This window comes from Nipponia nippon, unplaced genomic scaffold (genome assembly GCF_047370975.1).
Source record: "Nipponia nippon isolate SJK-2023a ecotype South Korea unplaced genomic scaffold, ASM4737097v1 scaffold_6, whole genome shotgun sequence".
NCBI lineage: Eukaryota > Metazoa > Chordata > Aves > Pelecaniformes > Threskiornithidae > Nipponia > Nipponia nippon.
In genome coordinates, this window is record NW_028262380.1 from 30,408,982 (window position 1) to 30,432,461 (window position 23,480).

Sequence of the window (23,480 nt, forward strand, 5' to 3'; positions counted from 1 at the left end):
CTGTTACCTGGGCTATGCCAAAGCATTTGTCTGCTGTCAGAAATCACAGCCCTGAATGTCTCTCTCAACTCTTCTGCCTTCATTTCAAAAGACAGAAGATGCAAGACAAAAGCAGCAGCACGTGCTTTTACCCTGCAAAACAGAGGATCATCCGTCACCAGTTCTCTCCTTACAGAGGAACCAAACTGCTCCCTGGAGATGTCTCTCCCAGAGGCAAGAGAGAGGGTGTCCTGGCCACCAGGAGAGGTAAGCCTGGAGGGTGAGTCCAGCCAGGGAACTCTTCGACACCGTGTCAGAGAAGCTGAGGCTCCGTGAGCCCCACGATGCGATGCACAGTAAGTGCTCACCTGGAAGAAAGGAGCGCTTGGCTCCAAAGACCAATACCAAACCGGAATATTTTCTGCTCTACTTCTCATATAGGTCATTTGCGATTCAAAAAAGGATTGGAGAAAGGGCAATTATAAAATCCTTAATGTACTACTAAAATATTTATGATAGCTCAGCTTCCCAAAACTCACAGATCTCTTTGGATGACTAAATACACACTTCCATTATGCAGCTAACCACAAGGTATCCACCCAGAACTGCTAACGATAGCATGAAGTACCTTGAATGCATTTGATTCTAAAAAAAGAGATATTGTCAAATAAATGCATTAAATTCAGCTCTAAATTTATGATACTGTAGGCATTAATTGGGACTGAAATCTATAAATCTTTCTTTATATTAACTGTCTATTTTATCAGCACTGATTGAAGATACTTTTTCCTCTCCTTGAGAAAAAGAGTGAAAAAAGGGTTCAGCACCAACAACTTACTGGGTCTGGAAATGCTGTTCTAGGTGACCGCGTTGCACGACCTCTGAGCAGTGTTCTGTGAAAGGGCAGCTAACCATTAGCTTGTCCAGGAGGTTATTCACTAGTATGCTGGACTTCCTGCACGTCTGGAGAATCACAAGCTTGCGGTCCATGGGGCAGAAGTCCTTTTCCACAAGGAAGTTCGTAAGGCAGGCTGTGCAGAAGGTGTGGCCACAGAGCGTGTCTAATGGCTGAAGCAAAGGTTGCAGGCAAATGTGGCATATCAGATCATCATCTACTTCTTCGGTGTAGCTGTACAAGTGGTTTTCTTCCGGTAAATGCGCTTGGCCGCAGGTAACACAGAGTGGCGGGGATCTGTCCTCCATTTCTTCTTCTTTCTGGCTCATAATCAGAATTGATGCAATTCAAAAGAGGGCAGATGGAAATACCCGACCTGTTTTCTATTCGTGAGAGCTGCAGCAAGGCTTGTGTGCCATCAGATCTGTGGGGAAGAAAGCCAAAGGGTTATGTTCTGGATTGTTTTCTCTTACCATACTTACAGTATGTATCTGGATATGAAGTACTGTAGCAGGGTTTAGGGAAGGACTGCATCTTTGGGATAGGAGGGTGAAGTAAAGAAGTGAAAAAATTTTTTAAAAGAGAGGGTTAACTCCAGGGACTTCTTTTCTTTTAAATCTAGCTCAATTTACACAAGTACTCTCATTATAAAGAAAGCTATGAAAATAGGAAGAATAGTACAGGCATTTAAAGGTTGAAAACCTTAAATTAACATATAATTGCAGTTCCAGTCAGCTGATTTTGTGGTCACACTACTTCTGCTGGAAAAGCAGCATCATCTGTAGGCAAACATTGCAAGACTGTATGCAGAAATACAGGTAAGAATAACGGTTACTGTCCAAGCCGCCTGCTCAGCACAGAGAGGGAGAGCAGGAGCTTTACCTAACACACACCAGCGTACAGACACTGTACACGCAGCCGGAGGGAGGACACTCTTGGGGTCATGAGGATTTAGAGCTTGGGACCCTCTAGACCATCCTCTTCCCGCAGCAGCAATGGATCTTTCTGATTTTCAAAACCATTGATTACAAGACCCCATCTTTTACATTATGCACAATGGCGTTAGAAAAAACGTACTTTGGGAAGAGTTCAGATCTTCGCTGTCTCAGGGACCTGGCACGCTGCATTCAAAGCTTGTCTGCTTATCCCCCCATGGCACTGCTCTGGATACCTCAAGTCAAGCAGTTATAACCATCTGCACCAGCATAACCAGCTCAAAACTTCATTTTACTTCCCAAAGCACCAAATACCTCATGTGCTGAAGTGAAGTCCGTAACATGATGCCAAGTACTGTATCACGCAAAATTAGGCCTATTCCCTTCATAATTTGTGTTACAGAAACCCAGTACATCCCTAACTACAGACCCAATTAGCTCTGGCCAGAGCACCTGCCTGCTGGTATTTTAAAGATGTAAACTCTGTGGGTGGCAGCAAAACTGAAGAGCAATTTGTAGTTTTTACTTGATGAACCCCGACTGCTCGTTGGACCACTTATGTCTCATTACATCTATGCTTATTTTGATATACTGCTTTGAAAATAAACATGAAGATATAAAACATGCAATGGCCTAATTACTACTCTTCCTTGAAAATGTAAATCTTATTTGCTGCTCTGCTGTAACGCTGTACCCTTCCTTCCAGCTTGACTTAATTTGCTGAGACAACGTGTCAGCCTCAGACACCCACGTTTGAGGGCGAATGAGGGAAAGAATAAAAAAAATCTGACTATGACAGAGCACATTTTCATATAAAATAAAACCTTATTTTTACGTAAAGCTCATGGGCTCTAAACCTGGGAAATAAAACTTTAATATGGCAGGGTTTTTCTGACATAAAGGTAAAATGATAGCCCCACTAACTCTAACCAGATGCTTAAATGTCAAACATTCACTTCAATGCTTTGCTAGATCCTATTCTTATGTAGCAATTATGCTAAGTGGCTGTATTATACCATGTTTTGCTTGCAAGACCAAGTTCTGCATAAGCTCTGTCTCCTGATTAGCAGTAGCTTCATTTGAATTAAAATCATCGCCTATTAGAATTCTTGCAAATATTTAAACCACTCTATACTGTGGCAAATGTTTCCTTCTGTAAAAATATTCACTAGAGCTTTATGAACAGCTCTTTGTGAAGAAATGAACATCTTTCTATAGTGCAGAAAACAGCTCTACCTGCTATCTTAGTATAGGAATTAAAAACAGTATTATTTGGTTCTACTAAGGTGACAAACAGCAAAATGAAACAAGAGAAAAAATGATCATGAGGCTGAGGTGGGGACTGTTTGGGCACTGCAAGTGACTCCTGGTAGGCAGCTCTTGGCCAGCTTCTCGACGAAGCGGGGTGACCACGAGCTGGTGTTTGATCTAGGAGTATCTGTGTTTCACAGAGTGAGAGGGAGAGCATTCAGCTGATCTCCGCATCCCTCGCTCATGGAGGGAGCCCATCCGAAGTCAACAGGGCCGCTTGCAAGAATAGCAATACGCAGCTTGGGAATTTGCAGGATTGTGGCTTTAAAAATAGCCATAAAATGAATTAGACATCAATAAAGCATGACAAAAATAGCATTGCTTTATGAACTTTGGTTTTTCCTACACTTTTGAAATGCCTTGCACCCGGGGCAACCAGGGGAGCGGGCAATATCATGCTGTTTCTCCACTCTCCTGCCATGTCCCCTTGTACCAGCACACACAGGTGGGCCCCTGTGGGTGCTCTCCCCATGCACCACGTGCCAGAACACGGCCAACCCCAACATTTTGTTGCCTCATGGATGTTCCCAAGGACAGAAACTCTTGCTTCCTGCTGGCAGGAGACCCAACACGCAGCTCCCATCAGCGAGCTTGCTGAAAGCTGGACCCAAAGCCCTGCTCTGAGGCAGGAGCAGCCCACAGGAACAGGAGCACGGGCATCCGAACAGCTCTAACGGGCATCTGTGCTCTAACCCTGAAAGTACCACTCCTCCGCTCCCACTTGTACAACACATCAACTCCCTTGATACAAATTAGGTACAACTGAAAACAGTGCTACAGCTCCAAAGCGACTACAATTATTTCTGCAATGACAACAGAGGAAGAGTGGCATTGCTGCCTAAGGCCATGCTCTGCTGCAGCAAAAACAATGCAAGAAGCCCCAGCAGACACAAAGCCAGACTGTCCTGGCCACATTACAGATACTCTTTATGAACCTGACATGCTAATAATGCTTTGCTACTGAAAAACTGCAGGTGTGGGGAGCTGTACCTGAATTTTACAATGTTTACATAAATTACAAATACTTGCTACAGCACAGGGAAACAAAAACATCCATGTTAATTAGTAACAGGCATTGAATTTTTAGGAGGACTTAATTCAAGTCCTATGGCCTCTGTTATTTAGAAAATTTAGACGAGGACGAGAGAACAACATAAATTCTGGAAAAAAAAAAAAAATCTATCAGCCTCTTCTGGCTACCTTCTTAAATTGCTGGACATATCAAGCAATAAAATGATCGCCGCCTGTCTTTGGGAGGTGATTATACCACCACAGGAGTTAGCATGGAGGGCATGCGATGGAGTTGTTGCAAAACAACGGACAGATTCGGTCAGAGGCAGATGTTGTTTGCAATCATTTGTATTTATAACATTTATATGCTGTCATAAAAAAACTACATAAGTAATTTCATGTCCTTTTAGGAAGCTTATAGCCTTGGTGTTAAGCTTTGCTAATGATTCCTTTTGAACAATGCAGACGAGAGAGAAAACGAGATTTAAAATTGATCTGCTGATAACCAGTGCATATTTCTACTTCTATTAACTATGAATAATAAAATATAATTTGAGCAAGGAACCTTATACAGGTAGATGGTAAACCACGGGTAAGTGAAAAAAGGCAATTATTACCTATTACGTCTCTCCTTTGAGGTCTGTGTGAGGGTGAGGAGAGCGGGAAGAAGGGGGGAGGAATCCTACATCCCTCTGCAGTCAGTGTCAACACCACTGGCAACCTCAGCAGGGCGAGGATGTCACCTTGGCACTCTCACGCTGGCTTACTGCGAGAGCCGTATTGATAGGCACCGGTTGCTGCATGGATGATTGGCAGGAGGAGCTTTTAGAGGTGGTGGTGGTGCCATGCCCAAGAAGACAACACCAGCGTTTGCCACTTTGCTGCTGTGCAGGAAGTTTTCAACAACTTGGGTCCCAGATTTAGCATAACTGTACAGCAACTAGCACAGCTTGGCTTAGATAAATACAATTAAATACTGATTTGTAAGAATTTCACAGTGTTGTGCCCAGGAATATGGTGCAAATGATGAAGGAAGAACACTGTTATCCTGGATATCCATATTGCCAAGCTTTGAGCCACAAGCTGGAATGAGGATGGTCACATCAAGGCATGAAATAACCCCTAGGGCTGTGAGTACAGTAAAAGCCAGTATCATGGTAACATGTTTTTTTTAAAAAGTTACCCAACAGACTGCACTGATTTGAAGGAGTTTGCATCTTACGGTCTTCACTGCTTAGGAATTTGCAGCCACTGGAAGTGTTTAAGAGAATAACAAAACAAACCCAGACAAAAAGCATGGTCAGCAAACATGGAGAGTCAGTAGAGAGAAAGTCTTTCATGTTCTTGCACAGCCAAGCCCGTAGTTGTCCCACCCCAATGAAGCATTTTTAAGCTTAAATCCTGACTTACCATCACAGTTACACTGGCAGCAGTGTTAGCAAGAGGAGGGCTCAGCGAGCAGAATGGCAAAGCCCCACCGCCTCTGCCCAGCCACGCTGTCAAATATTAACCCAGCAGTTCAGGAGGCTGCACTTGGAAGTAGCATGGCACAAAGTAGAAGAAGCTTCAGGTAGCAAAAAATGAGCAACCAAGGCTAAAAGAGAAAGAATTAAGTGGTGAAAGATAGTGAGGAAGTGGCTAACACAGGAAGGAATAAGCAGATGCCTAAAGGCCAGAGAAACAGTGATGCCTGGAAGGGCAGCAACCGGCTTAAATCCCAAATCGTGTAAGACAAGCCAGTGAATGGGCATCACTGGAAAATGAAGGAGTGACACAGATGAGCTGCAAAACAGCTAGAGGAATTTAGCTCCAGTTGCTCTGAAGTAGCATGGCTCGGGGATAATGAAATCCTTCGAGTCAAGGGAAAGGGTGGCCAGCATGCAAAAGGAAAATGGATTCTGAATAGTACAGTAAGATCACTAAATATGAGTTGGTTTTGTTTTGTTTTTTCTCTCTGTGTATTTAATTAACATATTTTATTAATGCTCCTGTTTTATTTTTGGACTCTAAGCATGTGCATAACAAATCCTATACCCACTGATTAAAAGGGAATGCCTTTTCATGCCCTGTTTCTCTACCGCACAACAGCATAGGAGGTAGAGGTACTACCAACAGAGCTGTCGTGCTCTTCTTAGCTGGCCTGTGATAACAAAGCCGTGCTGCATTCTTCCCCCAGCACCCTGCATGGGCTGTTATCTCCTGTGAATGTGCTCCTCTAAATGAGTCACCGCCATCCTTTAATGCAGATCAGCAGGGCACTGGAGGGCCAAAGGGGCTGGTCTGCAGGTGTGTAAGGAAACTGCTCCATGGCAGCAGTATTGCCAGCTGCTAAGTTAGATGCTCGTTATTCTTCCAGAGATGCTTTTACCTGGCCTTCCTTTCACCCCACTAGCTGTGAGCATGCTACAACCAACATCTGCCTTTCTTGATACTCGGCTTGTTTTGCTGAGAGCCCGGAGACTGCCATTTTGCTTGTTAATGTTAAAAAATACCCACATAAAATTGCTAGGAGACTTGGCACCTTTCACAGTCACAGAATTAACTCTTCAATGAAGGCTCAGCCCAGCTGCCAGTGGCTAGACTTGGGCAGTCAGGAGATGCGGGCATTGTCCCCATCTAGTGGCTCACCCACACCGGGGAGAAGAGTGGATCACAGCCAGGAGGGAGGAGAGGTCCTCCTTCACCCTCTAGCAAAAACTCAAAACCCTCAGGTTATGCAGGATTAGCTGTGACAATACTCAGGAGAGCATAGCCCTTACTACTCCTGTGAGAATCCAGGTTACAAAATCACTCCACCTATTTCATATTCAGGGTTTTATAATGAGGCATCAGGTTGAACACTTATACAAAACTATTTGCCATTAGTTAGAGAAATTTTAACACTGTTTTAATTTATTATCTTTCATCAAACTGTCTTTCCTGGTAGCAGGCCTCTCAGCTTTCCCGTTACTGTGTTTTGTACCACCAACTGCTTCTCTCCGACTGAAGTTTTTTATAGATTACACTGCCTTTGCTGTTCAAGGTAGTACTTATTTTGGAGGCCATTGGGCAGCCTGTTTGTTTTACAATACTAGACAACAGTTGTGGAAAACATTATAGAGTGACCCATACTCAAGTAATACCTATCATACAGTATTTTCCATCCCAAAAGACAGTGATTCACATTCCAAAGATCTGGCTAAAAAATATCATATAATAATTTGCATCAGCCTTGGCATAGCTGCACTTAAGGCCAAAGGGGTGAGTCAGTCTGCCTAGATTTGAAACTCTGTTCAAAGGAAGGTTATAAAACACTAAGGTGCCTAAAACCTTATCATCACATCTTAGGATCAGTGTTCCTCCTATGCCTACGTGTTTCTTTGTCTCCCCCCTCCCCCGCCCTTATTTTTAAATCTGTTCTACCTATAGAAAAGTCACAACATTTTCTTTCTGTCTGAGGCATAATCAGTAGTAGACCATCTCCAACAAAGACTTGTTATGGGTAGAAGTGAGATGCATACCTCCAGGTAAAAAGTCAGTAGCTGGAGAAGATTTGGGGATCCCGGAGATATTGATTTAGCAGATAAGAGTTCAGCTTGACTTTTAAAATTATAGGGAAGACTGTTAGAGCTGTCTCTTAGAGGAAAACAATTGTCTTTAAAAGTTCAGCACATCAGTACAGAATGTCTCTGAGACAACAAACAGGAGCTCCAAAACCTCTCCTTTGCCTGGCCCCAGCTTTAAGACAGCTGGTTTTTCAAAGTTATTATTAGTCAAAAAGTCCTTCTCAGAGCTTATAACAATCAAAGCACTTTGCAGAGCCTTTAGCGATGAAAGGCATTTCCAACTGAAGAGAAAAATCCAACAGTACAGTACAGTAGGTGAATAACCCCGACTTTTTAAGTTGTAGCTCAAGCTGTGAAACTTAACAGAAATGTCATACTGTGCCTGCACGCACAATAACTTCAAAAACCAGAACCAGATTATTTAAAAATAAAAATGGTTTTCTCTGTGGCTCATGCTGGAATTTACAGAATAAACCAATGTTGGAAAAAGTTTTTTGTTGTGGAGTTATGTATCTGAAACGTCTGTTAGGAATGTATGGAAATACACTCTGCTTTTTTGTCTGTCTCTTTCTCGCACACCCACGCAAACCTGAATTGCTCTTTCTGACGATTTCATGGATACAGAACTTTACTCAGCATGTTAAAATGAAAAAATTGAGCCCAGAAGTAATTTGAGAATATTAGGAACAGCTGGACGAGATTCGAGTGAAGAGAAGATTTGAGTAAGACAGCACGTATCCTCAGGTTAATCTACCGACAGTACAAGGAACATGTCCTGTGAATGAACTCACCTCAGCAGAGGTAGTATTTCCGAGAAGACTTGTTGCTGGCATGCCTCTAGTTGCCAAATACTATGTTCGTTGAGGTAATAATTTCTGTTTCTTGCTTTTTTCAAAGTTCAGTAAACCCAGACTAGAACCAACAGCTTATGCCGCAACTACAAGCTCGGACTCCAAGCCCAAAGACGAGCTGTAGCAGAGTGGGCAGGCTGTGGGTAACTGCTTCCCAAAGGCACGCGCTCTACCTGCGCAAAGGAAGTCAATCATGCGGCCGAAGCCAGACTATGTAAGCAATTATGATTGACTCCTAAAGTGCTTCCTAAACATGTGCTCATCCTAATTAACATAATAAATGCCATCAGCATTTCACATACTAAATTATAAAATTGTCTTGCTAGTTATGTAACAAAAGGAGCGTTACCGCTCTGATTTGGCTGATTGCTCTGGCTCACTTTGGCAAGACTGGCAGCCTCACAAATACCACAAGCTTGCTTTCAGCCGTTTAGACCAAATCACAAAACTGTATTTCCGTGGCTAGATAACCCCAGCTGCCTTTCAAGATGCTGGTAGCTAGGAATCGGTACAACAGTCCATGCAAACTGCGTGAGGGAGTGCATCCCCAGTCCTTGCTCCAGGTGTGTCTGGTGTGTCTCTGTGATGGGAGACACATGTCTGCCCATCTTCCTCCTGTGTTTCAGAGCAAGGAAACGTGGGCCTGCGGACCACTGTGGAGCTATGGGCTACTCCAGCCAGGCACTCCTCAATCCAAACAGGCTAGCTCCCAGGCATATACGGACCCACGTTTGTTACCTCGCAACAGTGAGACATTACACAAAAACCTTGCTATTACAGAGTAAAGTGCAAAACTTGGAATAAAATGCATTTCTTTAAAATAAAATAAAATAAAATGCTCTGTACCTTCAGCATGAATTTGGTTCCTGATATTAACTTCATAACACTGCTTCTACCCTGTTTCCTAAAGAAATAGGGCAGTTCTGCACATTTTCTTTCTCTCTCTGCGGGTCTCTTCATCCATCCCTGCTCTTTTTCTCCCCAGTACCTTTTGGATTAATTTTCCAATTTCAGCCCACTCTGACAGAAGTCTCCATATACATTAAATTATCACAGTTCCCATGGGAATAGGTGACTGGGTAGGAGACAGAAAAAAGTTAACACTCCCACAAAACGCAAGGCTGCAGAGTAAACCCAAACCATACTGGACATCAGTGAAGACAAGCAGGAAAAAAGAACTATGCATAGCCAGCCCTCAAGAAAAACTAATGTTGGAGGTACACCATATTAGACAAAGCCACAGGGAAATAGTGTTCACTAATTCTTCTGCCCACTGAACCCTGATATGTAATCGAAAAAGCTTGTTCTTTTGATTCCCTTCCATTCCCCACTTCCAGCTTCCATGCCTTACAATGCACAGCAGCACAGGCACTGAGATGGCCCATACCATCAACAGAGGGACCTACCTGAACAAAAAGGTTTCTCCCTAGGCATGCCCCTTGCTTTCTGACTTCCTAATGAGTGGATGTACTTTTTACGATGTTCCCGAGGCCAAATGCACCCAGCCTCTTTGAGAAGAGCAAGATACCCCTTCCTCCACCATGCATTGTTCAGCTACTGTCCAAGCTGGCCTAGCTGAAATTGCACAGCAAAACTCCCTGTGACCCTTGTCCATCAGGGGAAAAAACGGCCCTCGGTGTGACTGCAAGCTGCTGCCAGTATGCAAGGGTAAGGGGCTAGGGGGTACTGGGGAGCAGGAAAAAGGGGCTGCTCATGCTTGAGGTAGATGGAAGGCACAGCTGGATGGTGGCACCCTGATTGCCAGTGGTGCCCATTTAGTCTCAGAGAAGACTTGCTTGTCCTGATTAAAATGTTTTGCTCCCCGTGCTTTGAAGATTCTGTGTCTTCAGACAGGAGGTAAGCAATCTCGTTGACTTCCTTATCTGTGGGACCAAGAACATTTACCAAAAAAAACACCAACCCACCCTCAGCACCCTCTAAAACACTTTAAAGTAGCTTTTATCTCTTTTGTGGTGCAAACTCCATTGTGGTTTTGCAAGATGACATTTATGTTGGTAAGATGAAGAATGACCTGCCCAATTTACTCGCAGCTTCGTGATGTCCGAGCAGCTCAGCCAGCACAAATACATCCTGAGAGCACCTGTACATCCCCTGTTAGATGTTCACTCTGCACAAACACAACGCAACATAAAATCGCTGCAAGAGCTACAGCATCTGCACAAACAGCGCGGCATGCTGACCACGTGTCCTCCATGCAGGCCTGCCCTACTTAACTTGAAAATAACAACGCCATACACAAAATGAAATGCATGGGAATGTGAAAATCTTAATACAGCTTCACAATAAGTCTTAATCACTCTTTCCAGTCCTCTCCCAGGGCCCCAAGTGGGTCAGCAGCGAAGGTGGGCGATGCTACCTCTCTGCCCCCTCAGTGCCAGGGGTGGGAAGAGCTGCTGAAGAGGGAACGAAAAGGCAGGGACAGAAAGCAGCGTGGAGGACTTCTGTCCCAGAGCACATTGAAGCCTTACACCTCACCCTGCCTCCCACAGCAATGGTGCCTGCCGCCCTCAGACCACACAGCATCTTCTCACATGTGACCATGAGATAACATTTAATAACTACATTTGATGGATAACCCTGCTAATAACATGTAATGAAGTAGAGCCGTGCTTTAATTACACTGTGCCTTTACAACTGCTCCTCTGATGCAGGAGTCTCTTAATGCTTGACAAACTGCTTAATGAGTTCTCACAACACCCTGTGGGGACCTTTTTTAGGAGCAGCCCACAGCGTGGTTAGGTGAGCCGGGGAAGGGGCAGCTGGCTGTTACCATGCCGCAGGGCTGGGCTCCCGTAATGCCGATGCCCAGCCTCCATCACAAGAGTCCTTGTGCAGCAATGTGGCCACAGAGATGCTCTCAGACCCTATCTGAGGGAAAGGCCTCACAAACTCTTGACTTCTAGGACTGCATCCTCTGCTTTATGAACATGCTCCTATGGGGGGACAGCAGCAGCTTGCAGCAGTTTGCAGCAGCTGGCTCCCCAGTGTGACGAGTCTAAGCAACAGAAGAGAATATTGTAGGTAAAACCTCTGGCCCGTTGCACTCAATGGCAAAATTAAGCAAATTCAATGGAGCAAGGATTTAGTCATCTGTATCTCAGTTCTCCTTATGTTGCACCTAACTCCAGTACTACAATTTATTTATAATTATTATTATTAAAGATTATATATATAATCTCTAATTTAAGTTATAGGTCTGTAAATGTCTACAACTTAAATTATATCTGTATCTTACTGTTTCCTTCTCCTGTCACTTGAATTCACAAAAAATGACTGAATAAACGAATTCTAACCAGAAAAACAGTCTCTGTTGAAGAACTCTATGAAACAGTGACACTCTGCTCTTTAAAATAACATAATCCGAAGCACTGCCTGCCACCCAGTCCCAGGGTGAAGGCTGCTGGGGCCCAGTCCCATTCAGGAACCTGGAAAAAGGAGGGCACAAGCCCAGGAAGTGTAGTCAGCAAGTAAATTTCAACAACTTCAGATATAGCCCAGAGGCAGCCTCCTAAATAATGGGCAGACACAGAATACGTAGCTGAAAAGAGAAATTTCAGGGGGCAAGGAGAAGAAGTTTGGATGAGCTTACAGGCATTTTGCAATGCCGAGTGCTGAATTTCACATTTAAGAAAAATGCACTGTTTGAAAGAGGGAAACATATTGCACGCCGAAGAGGCTGAACCCAGCAGCCCAGCTACTGTGGTGTGACTATCAGTTTTCTGGTGTTAACACTGGTTACTTTTCGGGTCTTGAACAAACAGCATACAATCTTTCATTCAGTTATCTCTCTTACGAAGTAGTGCTGACAGTGCCCATTTATATTTGCTGATAGTCTCTATTGCTCATTTGGGAGTGAGCTGTGCGCTAGAGCTTATAACCGTCTTCCAAATGGAAAGGACTGGGGAAACACAAAATATTCGAGGAGGACTGAAAGCAGCGCTCTAGCTAAGGCTGTGCAATAGTTTCCATGCCAGGGCACCTTTTTGTAGCAGGATAATGACTAAGATCCCTGTCCAGCAAATGCCTCAGCAAATAAATTTTGTTTATTATAGTGATCAAGCTGTCAGCTACCAAAACACATCCTCTAGAGCCTGGGTCTGCCCTCATTTGCTCAGTGCTGGGAAACAGCATCCTTATGTATGGTACTGCTCACTGGACTTGATTCATCACTGCTTTAATTGGGGTTTGGTGGGAACTCCCCGATAAAGTCCATTGCTAATTAATATGCATGTGTTGCTGATGGCCTTGTAACATTCTCCTTAAAATGAAGAGGCTTACTAAGGTTTTGTCAGCCAGGATACACGAGTGACACCAGCCTGGGAAAGATTGTTAAGTCTGTGGCTGAATTAATACCTGCTTCCAGAACCGGTTCTGTGGGTGTGGAGGCCAATTGTGTGCTGCTTAATCCCGTAATGAGAAACCAATTAGGAATTACGTGCTTAAACTGTCCTGCTTCCTGCATCCCTCCACATGGTCAGATGTGATCTGCTGCATGCAGGCGGGCAAGGGGATTTTTTAATTCTTTGAAATTCCTCCTACAAGTCATAGCTACTTCAGCACCTCAGACCCTTTTAGACTGGTTCTAAACTGCTATATTCTTTTAAATAGCAGTCGTATGACACCTCAGACCGAAACTATGAAAACCCAAAGCTATGCTACAAGTTTTTTTCCAGCACTGAGTTCTACTTGCAAAATCCTGTGTGAACTGATACTGTTAAATATATAGCACAGAGCTACAAACAAAAATCAGCTTGGAAGGAGAACAGCAAATAAAATGACAGCATTACCCATATTTTTTAACATCAGCATCTCAACAGCATCTATACCATGTAGGCATGGAAAGCAAAAGACTAGGGAAAAGACAAGAAAAAGTGGACTAGAATTATATCCAAAGTCAGATCAAAATTTACTTGCTTTCAGACAAGCCATTTTCTGAAAAGATGCATCAATCCAGGCAGAGAAGTAGCCATCAACCCTTAATAAGAAATTACTGGCACATGGAAACCATCGTTGTATTAAGGCTCTTTATTTTAGTAAGAATGTTGCAGGTGTATTGAAGTAAAACTGGAGGACCAAGGAGAGGGTTGCCAGGAGCCGCTAGACAGGTAGGAAGTTTCAAGGCGTTCAGTTCCTTGATTCCCTTGTAAAGGAGTAATTGATGTTTACTCAGAGAGGTGGCAACAGTATGCAGTTGGAGGCGGTTGTACGCGACAGGAGCTGCCTACTTAACTGCTCCCTGAACATTTACCGAAGGTGAAAGTTTCTGCTTCTGTGTTGAGTCTCCTCAAATCACATGTTTCGGGCAATGATCTTTTTTACAGATTCAGTTTGAGTCTTTGGGAAAAGCCTGGGAAAGATCAACTGCATCTTTGTGCATCCCAGTTTCTAGGAGCAAAAACTCCAGTGGAAGAACTGGATGTGCACTGCAAACAAATGCCAAGTCAGGCAGCCTTGCACGATACCAGTGTCTGGCCATTTTAACCAGAGAAGGGCCTTGTTACCTCGCCAAAAGGCTCTGGCAACAGAGTCCCTCAAAATCAGCTGCAGGCTTCCATGAGAGGAGCCAGGCAGGCCAGGCGGCAGCACCCAGCCGTGCAGACAGGACTGACAGCTCCAGAAGTACGGAACTGCTTCCCTCCAGCAGCCAGCCTGGAGGAGACTCTGCGTTTGAAAGCCTTTACTAATTTACCTTCCTGCTGGAAACAATGTTGCTTGATTTCCTGGTTTACAGTGAAATGAAGCTAATCTATCATCTTGTCCTGCGTGCAAGATTTATTCACATTTTGCAAAAGAAAAGCTATGCTGGGGGAAGATGCCAGCATCTTCAAACTTCTTCCAAAAGACAATTCAATTTTCTCTTCTGATAGACGATCACAACCCAGAGCCAGGAACATTCCTCTTTCCAACTCTGTGCTACAATGAAGTCCTGATGCAGTTAATGCTTGAGCACATGGGCTTGGAGCAGCCTTCCAAAAAGCAGAATTCGTGTGAGCGAAGGGGAGGACGGTTGTACAGGACCACGAACAAGAGAAATTAGCAGCAGGAGAAAGAATATTTTCAGGTGGCAAGAAAAAGATAACTAAAAGACAAGCTTCCCCAGATTGATTCAATTTATATTTTTGGAAAATATACGTAGGCTCTGAGGTTTGGGGTGGAAGAATACAAAATAGCAAATTAGTAACAGATTACTTCCTTAAGAGGAATTTTCAGTCTCAGGAAAGTGGATGGGAGTATTGAGGATACAACTCCTTGCAAGGCAGCAGCTTTCCAAATGCCTGACAGTGAATCCTGGCTTTCATTTACAGACCAGCATTTGTGTTTTTGTGACAACAGTGGATAATAGACAGTGCTGTTTCAATAAAGTGGTGGAGCTGCCTTGATATTGCTCTGCATGAACCTGAATGAGCAAAGGAAAACCCTTTGGAGGGTGGGATGAACTGGGAGCTTCATTTCTACAGGAGGCTGTGGGAAAACAAGTGCCTTCTGTAGTGCCCGGTCCAGTCACCTAAGGTATTCTTGCTTTTCCTGCTCTTGGAGGAACACTTTCCTAGCCATCAGGCACCCGGGGAAAGCACAAAATACAAGTCTAACATGCACACCTTTCCTGTTTTTTATGTTTTTCCTTGGTAGATGTCAAAGCGGCCAAGAGCTTGATGCAAGCACTCCATCACTAGTCATTAGAAACACCCCAAAACATTCTTAGCTTTAAACTTTTTAACAGGCCCTGATGATTTATGTATTTGCACCTCTTGCCTACCAAGTACTTTAAGTATATGCTTCAGTGCGTGAGGATGTCCACGTATCCTCATTGCAGTCCTGGGTTCCATATTGGTACATCTGTTCTTATATGTGTTCTCACATGAACGATCGGGATCATCGGTAGAAATGAAACTTACAAAAAGTTATGTGTATTCATACATATTGACAGGTTTGCAACCATTGCATATATCTGTACTGAATTACAAGACGATTTGAGTTAAGAACTGAGTATAAATTTAAGTAAATAGAGGAGAACATTAGCTAAAGATAAAAACTAAACCAAGTTCTTTTTCTCTCCTCACCTCAGTTATATGCAAAAAAACAAGCTGCAAGATACAGCAGGGGCGAATGTAGCCTTGATTTACCTCCTACGGTGGCAGCAAGACTTTGTGGGTTTTAACCTGGGGGAGGGGAAGAAATGGGTTTCCAGAGGATTAATAAAACGATGGGCTAAAGCAGCTGCAGTACAAATGGCACCTCTCCACAGATAATCAGTTGGATTTTAACAGACTTTACTGAAGAAATAGACCTTCTTAGCAAAAGGGAGACAGAAAACCAAACACATCTAGCTAACAAAAAGGTAATGAACTAAGCATGGCACTTTTGCATACTATATGTATGGAAGTAGTATTTTAAAACTGGCTACCAAGAAACGCAGCAGCCTACAAGTATGTTATACAGCATTCTCTGTGCCATTATGAAAATTATCCCTGCATTAGATTATGGGGAGATTGAATCACTAGTGACAGACACAGTAAATATTTATCGCTGACTTGCTGCATGGCACTCCTGAGCACGCAGGCTGAGGTTCGGACCCACTCCCTCCTGCCGCAAACCAGGGCTGGTTTGTTTGCCAGAGCATTTTCTTCCACCTTCGCTTCTCTGGAACAACTTGCACCCAACTTAAGGGTAAAAGTGGGAAGAGCACAAAAAACAATACAAGTCTTTAAACTCACGTGTCTGGCTTTACTGTGTCTCTCATCCACTGCTGGCAGAGTCCTGCAGGTGTAAAATCGCCGGGCCTGGGCAGGCACCAGCAGGCGGGGGCACCGCACTCAGCCTTCAGCCCCGTCTCTGCAGGCAGAGAGCGGCCGGCGGCCGTGTCAGACGGGGAAGCCTATGGCATGACAGAAGGTACAAAGACAAGCCGAGTTGCATAAACCTGAGCAATTTAAGGTTTAGAAAACCACACCCTCCCGGTCATTTCTCCAGATAAGCCTGTGTAGGCTGCTCAGACAACAGTGTAATTTGACGCTTTTACTTTTCTTTCCGGCATATACCAAAGTTCATTTTCAGTTTGGCTCTTCCTTGCTTTTCTTTTCTTCTTTCAGCCTTGTAATCAACATGGTTCAAATTTAATAAAGTCAAGTGGACCATCTTAAAAATTGCTTCAAGATGAAAGATGCCTTTTAGCTTTCCCCTCAGAAAAGGAAGATGAGGCCTGCAAGCTCTAACCTCGAGTCCATGCTTCAGAAGCTGGAATTTCACCTTGTTCCTGCACACCTGAAGTTGATGGTGAAGACTTGAACCATGTAAGAGCAATTTGTAAATTCTGGAATCAACTGGCTAAAAATACAAGCTCTGCTGATTTTCTGAACATCACAAAATAAAGACTGCTTTAAATCCTTTTACCCAGTAATTTTCAGTTTAAAAAGTACCCAAGAAAGGGGTAAGATGTACTGCAGATAAGGTGTTGTACTGCTGCACTGTAATGCAACAGCTGAGTGTGAATGTTAATTACGAAAGCAGCGGCAGCAAAAAAAGATCTTTTTTTAAAAAAATATTTTCAATGGAGGAAAAGAAACCCTGATCTGCCAACTACATGAATCATTAATAAATGCAATGACTTCAGCCATCATAAGCATTTGCTCCTAAGGAAGGAAGTGTTATTCAGGAAGCAAGGCAGCTTCGGAGATGGACTTGAAGCAAGCAACTGCAGTACATGCCGAAAACAGGCGGAAGGAAATCCCCAGCCTCTGATATAAACCTCTATGGCTACCAGGTCTTGGCCTCCAATTCGTTCTTACACAAGTTTGTTTCCCTTCAAACATTTTAAAAAAACAATTTAAAACATTAAAAAACATACTTGCTACTTGTGATTATAAAATCCCTTGTTAAATATTTATTTTAAGAAATCATCAAGGGACCTGTCAAGTCCTACCAGCAAGTGTGACAGTCACGCCCTTAGCCTGACGGATGCTTGTTTGCAGTAGTATTTGCCTTTCCTGCCCTGACAGCACAGCACCTCTGCTTCGAGTTGCTCGAGGAAACCTGGGATAGGTCCCCACCAAGCCAGCCTGCCGGTGCTCGGTGCTTGGTTGTCCAAAACCCAGGTGTGTGCCGGCAGTGCTGTGCTGGAGCTGGGTCCCTGTGCAGCGCTGAAATGCTGCTGCTCTTCTCCCGGGATGGATGCAATACAGAAAGACACAGCCCACACGGGACCAGATGTCCACAGCAGTCACAAGGCCAGATATGCAAGCCTCATGCGTCAGCCGTCTGCAAAATAGAACTATGCATATGCAATGTACTTCTAAAAACATGCTTAAGCTACAGAAGCTTAAACATTAGCAAATACATCCCCACAGAGCAAAGAGTGTGTTTAAATCCTTCATCGCATGGGAGGTCTCTCCGAGGCTGATCGCCCTAGATCAGAAAGCCCAGAGCCCTGCTGTCACAGGTGACCACATCAGACACACTCAGTTACAGGCTTAATTTCCATTTTAGAAGCTAGCCAAGTTTTCACCCCCTCCCACTGCTGGGAGGCTTTTCTAAGTTTCCAGACTAAGGGCCAGTTCAAACTCATTTGTTCTCATGCTAATGTTACTGGATTGCTTAAATAGCCTGTCCCATTTCATGACATGTTTTCCTATTTTCCTTCCCACTCAAACTCTCTAAGTCTCTGCTCAGAAGAAAGGCTCTCCAATCTCCTGCTCAAACAGCCCTCTTGGGCACTCATTCCTGTCCAAATTCTTCACTCTGGAATATGGGATTAATACTTCCTTACAAATACCAGGCAAATTATTTCCCCAGAAGGTGAGTTATTTATTGGCTCTGAACCAAAGAGCTGGTGAGCTGTACCTGTTGATAGAAGATCCTGTGCTGAATCTTTCTTTCATCTGCTGGGGGGGAAACATAGAAGGATCTCCTCTGAGATCCTGTGAACTGCGTTAGTTACAGATTCCCTCCTTTGCCTGAAGCTGGCTAAAGGCTCTGGCAGATTTTCTTCATCAACAGCACAAAAAAGTGAGAGTATTTTCCTTCTACAATTCATTCTTTTACATCAAAATGATGGCAGCACCTCATAGATCTGACTGGTGCAACGGCACCTGCTTGACAAACTTCTAATTCCCTGGTATAGCTTCAGACATTGGAGGCGAAAAGGTACATATTTGGCTCTGTTTAATTTTAAAACAAATTTGTATGGTTTGTCTCAACCTATGCAAATACGGCTATAAGGACAGACCTTTCCAGTTGCAGATATTCCATAACCTCACTACTGCTGAAATTATTTCCAGGAGGACAACATGCCATAAACTCTATTGTATTAGACTTATTTATTTACTTCAACTAAATTATTTCAGTATATATTGCAATCATTGGTGGTACACACTGTGCAAGCTAAGTTAGAAGGTTAGTCAAGTCAAATTATAGGAAACTGTAATAATCAAATGTTAGGTGATAATATTGTAATGGATGCCATCTGTGTTGGGTTGAAAAGATCACCATGTCCTGCAAACACAGGGGCCCGTGCAGCCTCCTGTGAAGCCCAGTGAAGCCGGAGCAGACAAGGCAGGGGGCAGGTCAGTTCTTTGCCTGCCGCTGATCCCTCTCTTCCAGCCCCTGGTCCAGGCCAGCCAGCAGACTGCTTGCAAAAAAGGAAATAAAAGACCTATCTCTGCTGCATGTTACATTCCTGTCCACACAGATCTGGCACAGGGCTGAGCTGTGCTGTCTCTTTCAAGTACACAAGGAATCTCCTGTGCTGTTGAGTATTTCCGTGATGTCCCCACAATGAGAAAATACACCCTTGTCCCTGACCCCCATGGCTGGATGGTAGGATGGGGACCAGGAGGTGAAGGGCGAGTGGTCCTGGCTGGCACTCTGCCTCAATGGAAGAACAGCAGGAAGGGGGAGCCAGGGAAGGAGCATCAACAGCTGTGGGTCACGGCTCCGGGTGGTGGGCACAGCCTGGCCAGGAGGAGATGGGGTCCTCCGGGATGAAGCCGTCTCCCCCAGTCCCCATGATGGCAGGCCACATCCACATCTGGCATGGGCATTCAATTCAGTGTTCTCACATGGGATCATGCCAAATACATACCTCAGCTTGTAGAGGCATACCAAAGAGCAGGAACAAACTCTAAGGGGAGAAAAATCAGGTTTAGAAACTACTCCAGAATGAAGGCCAATGTTTTCATGTCAGTTCCCTCTCCTTGTTTCCTCTTTGTGGAAAATCAGCAATCTGAATTGGATCACAAAACATAAAAGGAAAGATTGCGAAGCGCTTGTACTATGGACTCTCTGGGGACTACTGAGTGCCACTGACAGTCTGCTTGGAAATGAGACTATGGACTCTGCAGTCATTAATCACCAATGTTAAACTAGCAATTCTGTACAGTGTGACAGTTTAAATAGGACGTTGACTTCCAAAGTTGACCTACTTGGTGCAATTTACAGATGGCAAGGATCTTATACAGTGTATGTTAGTCTGGGAAGTCATGTTTCATTTGTCAGAAAAATTTACTGTATTTTCTGTATCCTGTACCTTTACAATTTCTAGAAGACTCCTGAGAAGGAGAACAGGAGCATAAGGAAGAAACTAAAACCACGGGATTAAAATAATCTCGTCCTCAACTAAAGAAGCAATAATAGTACCAGACTTACACAACTACTATTTTCTGAAATGGACAGCTTTCATGGGCTGAGAGAGCACAGAATTAAATATGGCTCTACTGGGAAAAAAAACCAAAACAGCAACTTGTGCCATACCAGCAACTAAAATCATCCCACCAAACAGCTTGCATGGCATCTGTCAGGAAGAGCTCAGACTGGGAAAGCCCACAGACCCAGCTGTACAATCTCAAGTGAAGTTCGGGGTCCTTCCACTTCCTCCAAAAAAAAGCTGTGAACACATGAGCTGTACATGCATAAGCAAAACAAACATTCAAGTGGCCAAATCACTCTGGCTGTTGGGAGAGGATAATATTACAGATAGCCAGGCTATATATGTTTTCCCTTGGGAGAAATTATTGAAGTTAAAAGATTAATCTGGGCTCCCAGCACATTCATCAGTTAAATTGCAAAGCAAGCTCATTACATAACCAATCCCAGGACAATTATATTTATCTCGTCAAGGCTCACAGTACAGGCTGATTGCTGACCAAGGCAACGCGAATACCTTCTGCGGGATGGAAGCTCTCTGATCTGTTAGAAATGTCAATCCTGCACCCTATCCCAGTTTTCATATTACCTGTGCCTTTTTGGAAGAATACACTTGTGTACTACCTCCCAGAGGTCTTTTCAACATGGAGGAAGGGACGGAGGAAAGCTGGGTTCACTCTCTAAAGTGGGCAAACCAAGGCACAGAAATTACGTGACTTGCTCCTAATTACCAAGGAAGTTTCTGGCATAAAGAACATCATACTAATTCTCCCATACTTTGTTATACACAGTAAAGGAAATTAGGTGTAGTAAAATGTCTGTACTAAAAGCATGTACAAACATGTAGCACGCACAGTCCATCCTTGAATTAACTTTCCCGTCCAAGTTTATATCCTGGGAGCAGTTCAGAGAGTTCAAGATTAGAAGAGAGAAGGAGGTCATCTTGCCTGACTTCTTGCATGTTGCAGGCTGCCACATCCCCTGCCCTTTATGGACCACACAGCCCGGGTTTAGCTCCATCAGGAATCTTTCTAGAAAAGCAGCCCATCCTGGCTTGAAGAACGAAAAGGTGGGGAGTCCACTGCCTCTTTGGTAGCTTGTTCTGGGAATTAATTTTTCATATTTGTAAAAACACATGGATAACTTATTGCTAATTTGATGACACTGCTTCAGGTTATCATCATCAGTCTATGTTACGCATTTCCTAGCTGGCTGAGAGAGCCCTTCCCAAGCTGGTATCTGCATCTTGTACCACTACCTGCGTTACCCTTGCACTAATATCCCCATATATTTTTCATGTGGACCAAAAAGACTGTGCTCCAACTAGCAGGTATATTACCTAGCCCTTAGGTAAGATTTTGCTATTCCCTGCATTCTCCTCCAATTTCTAAATCATCTTTTAAAGTGCTGACTCTGATATGATTGATGTTACTCCACAGGAGTCTCCCCATGTGCATATGTACTACAAACGCAGACAAAATCAGACCCTTCCTCCCACTTGACTCCCTTCTGCCTGTGTATTCAAGGATTACACTAGACATTTTGCCCTGCCATTGGGCTAGGACTGTGTTGTTGTTGTCTATTAAGAGGTTGTCTATTAAGATCTCCAAAGTCTTTCCAAAGTCTCTATTTTTTTCCTAAGCTGCCTTCTCCATTTCTGTAGGTATGCTACATGTTCCCTATTTCCAGGTTTATAATTTTGCATTTGGCTGTATTAAAGCACTCTTTGTTCGGTCTGAACTCCACTTTTTAAGCAATTCAGATTCCCTTTTCTGTAGCACCATGCATGGTCGACGAGCAATCCAATATTTTTCGTGCAAGACCAAGAAGTGAACATAAGCAGAAGCGGGCTGAGTCCTGATCTGGTACTAGAATCTCACCAGAAGTATCCTTTTTAGCGTGATTCTGCATCAACAGCTTTTGATACACCAGTTCGTAGCCACTTGACATGTACTTACACAAGAATGTAAAATGCTTCATTTTTGATAAAATTGTTAGGATATCAAGCCAAACATTTTCAGGGTCTATTATGCCAATATAGTTACTTTATTAACCAAGCAGGTAATCTTACATAAAAAAGGAAGCCAAGCTTACCTGACAAGACCCATGTTCAATGAAAACATCATTGGCTGCCATTAATAATATTCCTGTTCTTTATTACTTGAATTCCCCTAACAGCTTCTCTATTATTTTACTGGCAGTGAGGTCAGGCTAGCTGTCCTGCCGTTATCAGAATTATCCTGTTTGTGCCGTTAGGGCATTGGTAAAACAATGAGCATGCTTTCAGTCTTGGCAAATTTCTCCAATATCCCCAAGTTTATTAAAAGTTCACATCAGTGGGCCAGACAATTTCTCAGGCAATTTTTTTAAAAAGAATTTTTAGGATGCACAGCTGCAGGTTATACAAGGTCTAGTACATTAAAGCTGTTTTCTTGAAGCAGGTGAGATATCATGGAGAGTGGCTTGGCAACTACCTCAGCCAGTTCCCTCAGGACTCTGGGGTGCATCTCATCAGGTCCCATAGACTTATGTATGTCCTCGCATGATATATATACATCATCTTGTTCCTTTCCAAACATAAACCAGAAATATTTTCTGAACATTTCAGCCATCTATGCATTTCTTATTAACAGTTTTAGTACCTTCAACACTTGCTGGGACTACACCATTGCTACATTTTTTTCCCTTATGTACATTAAAAACTCCTTCAGAACACCATTTGCTTGCCAAGAGTAGATTTTGTTTTAGCCTTTGCTAGTAATTTCCATACTTCATAACATATAAATATCAACGGATAGCTATCTCCTTTTCCCTAGCCCTTTTTTCCAATATGCAGCCACACAGTTTATTTAAATATGTGAGTACTGTGCATATTCATGCCCACGTATGTGTCTATAGGTACATATACATAGCCCCATACACAGATATGCATGGACCATGGACAAATATATATCTATTTAAACACATGCATACACATGTGTAAGCACATTTCTACTTTCTGTCTTCTTTTGCCACACGTTTTGTGTTGTTAAAACACAAATGTTAACAACATTTTGCCCAGTTAGCAAACTCTTCTTGAAAACCTTGCAGTTTTCATTCATACATTTCTCTTCCCAGTCAATTTTAGTAAGGGCTGTCCTCAGCTTTGGGAAATTGGCCTTTTCAAAACAGCATGTGTAAATATTACTGTTTGGGACCGTTTTTTTCTTCAACTATATTGACTGTAATCAGGTCATGACTCCTTCTTCCCGAGACAACCCCTGATTTCCAGTCTAGTGGATAAATTCATTTTTAT

The 23,480-nt window shown here is 43.4% G+C and overlaps 1 protein-coding gene across 3 annotated transcripts in view; it reads right to left on the bottom strand.

Moving 5' to 3' along the window:
* Positions 1 to 16,398, bottom strand: part of LNX1 (ligand of numb-protein X 1) — an 85,182-nt gene extending 68,784 nt beyond the window's left edge. For all 3 annotated transcript variants that reach the window (XM_009474244.2, XM_087738032.1, XM_087738033.1), the window contains exons 1-2: positions 16,264 to 16,398; positions 818 to 1,298 (exon numbers count right to left, since the gene is read on the bottom strand). In XM_009474244.2, coding sequence (XP_009472519.2) covers positions 818 to 1,203 — 386 coding nt within the window. In that variant the 5' untranslated portion in view covers positions 1,204 to 1,298; positions 16,264 to 16,398. The remainder of the gene's footprint in view (positions 1 to 817; positions 1,299 to 16,263) is intronic.
* Positions 16,399 to 23,480: the final 7,082 nt, after the last annotated feature.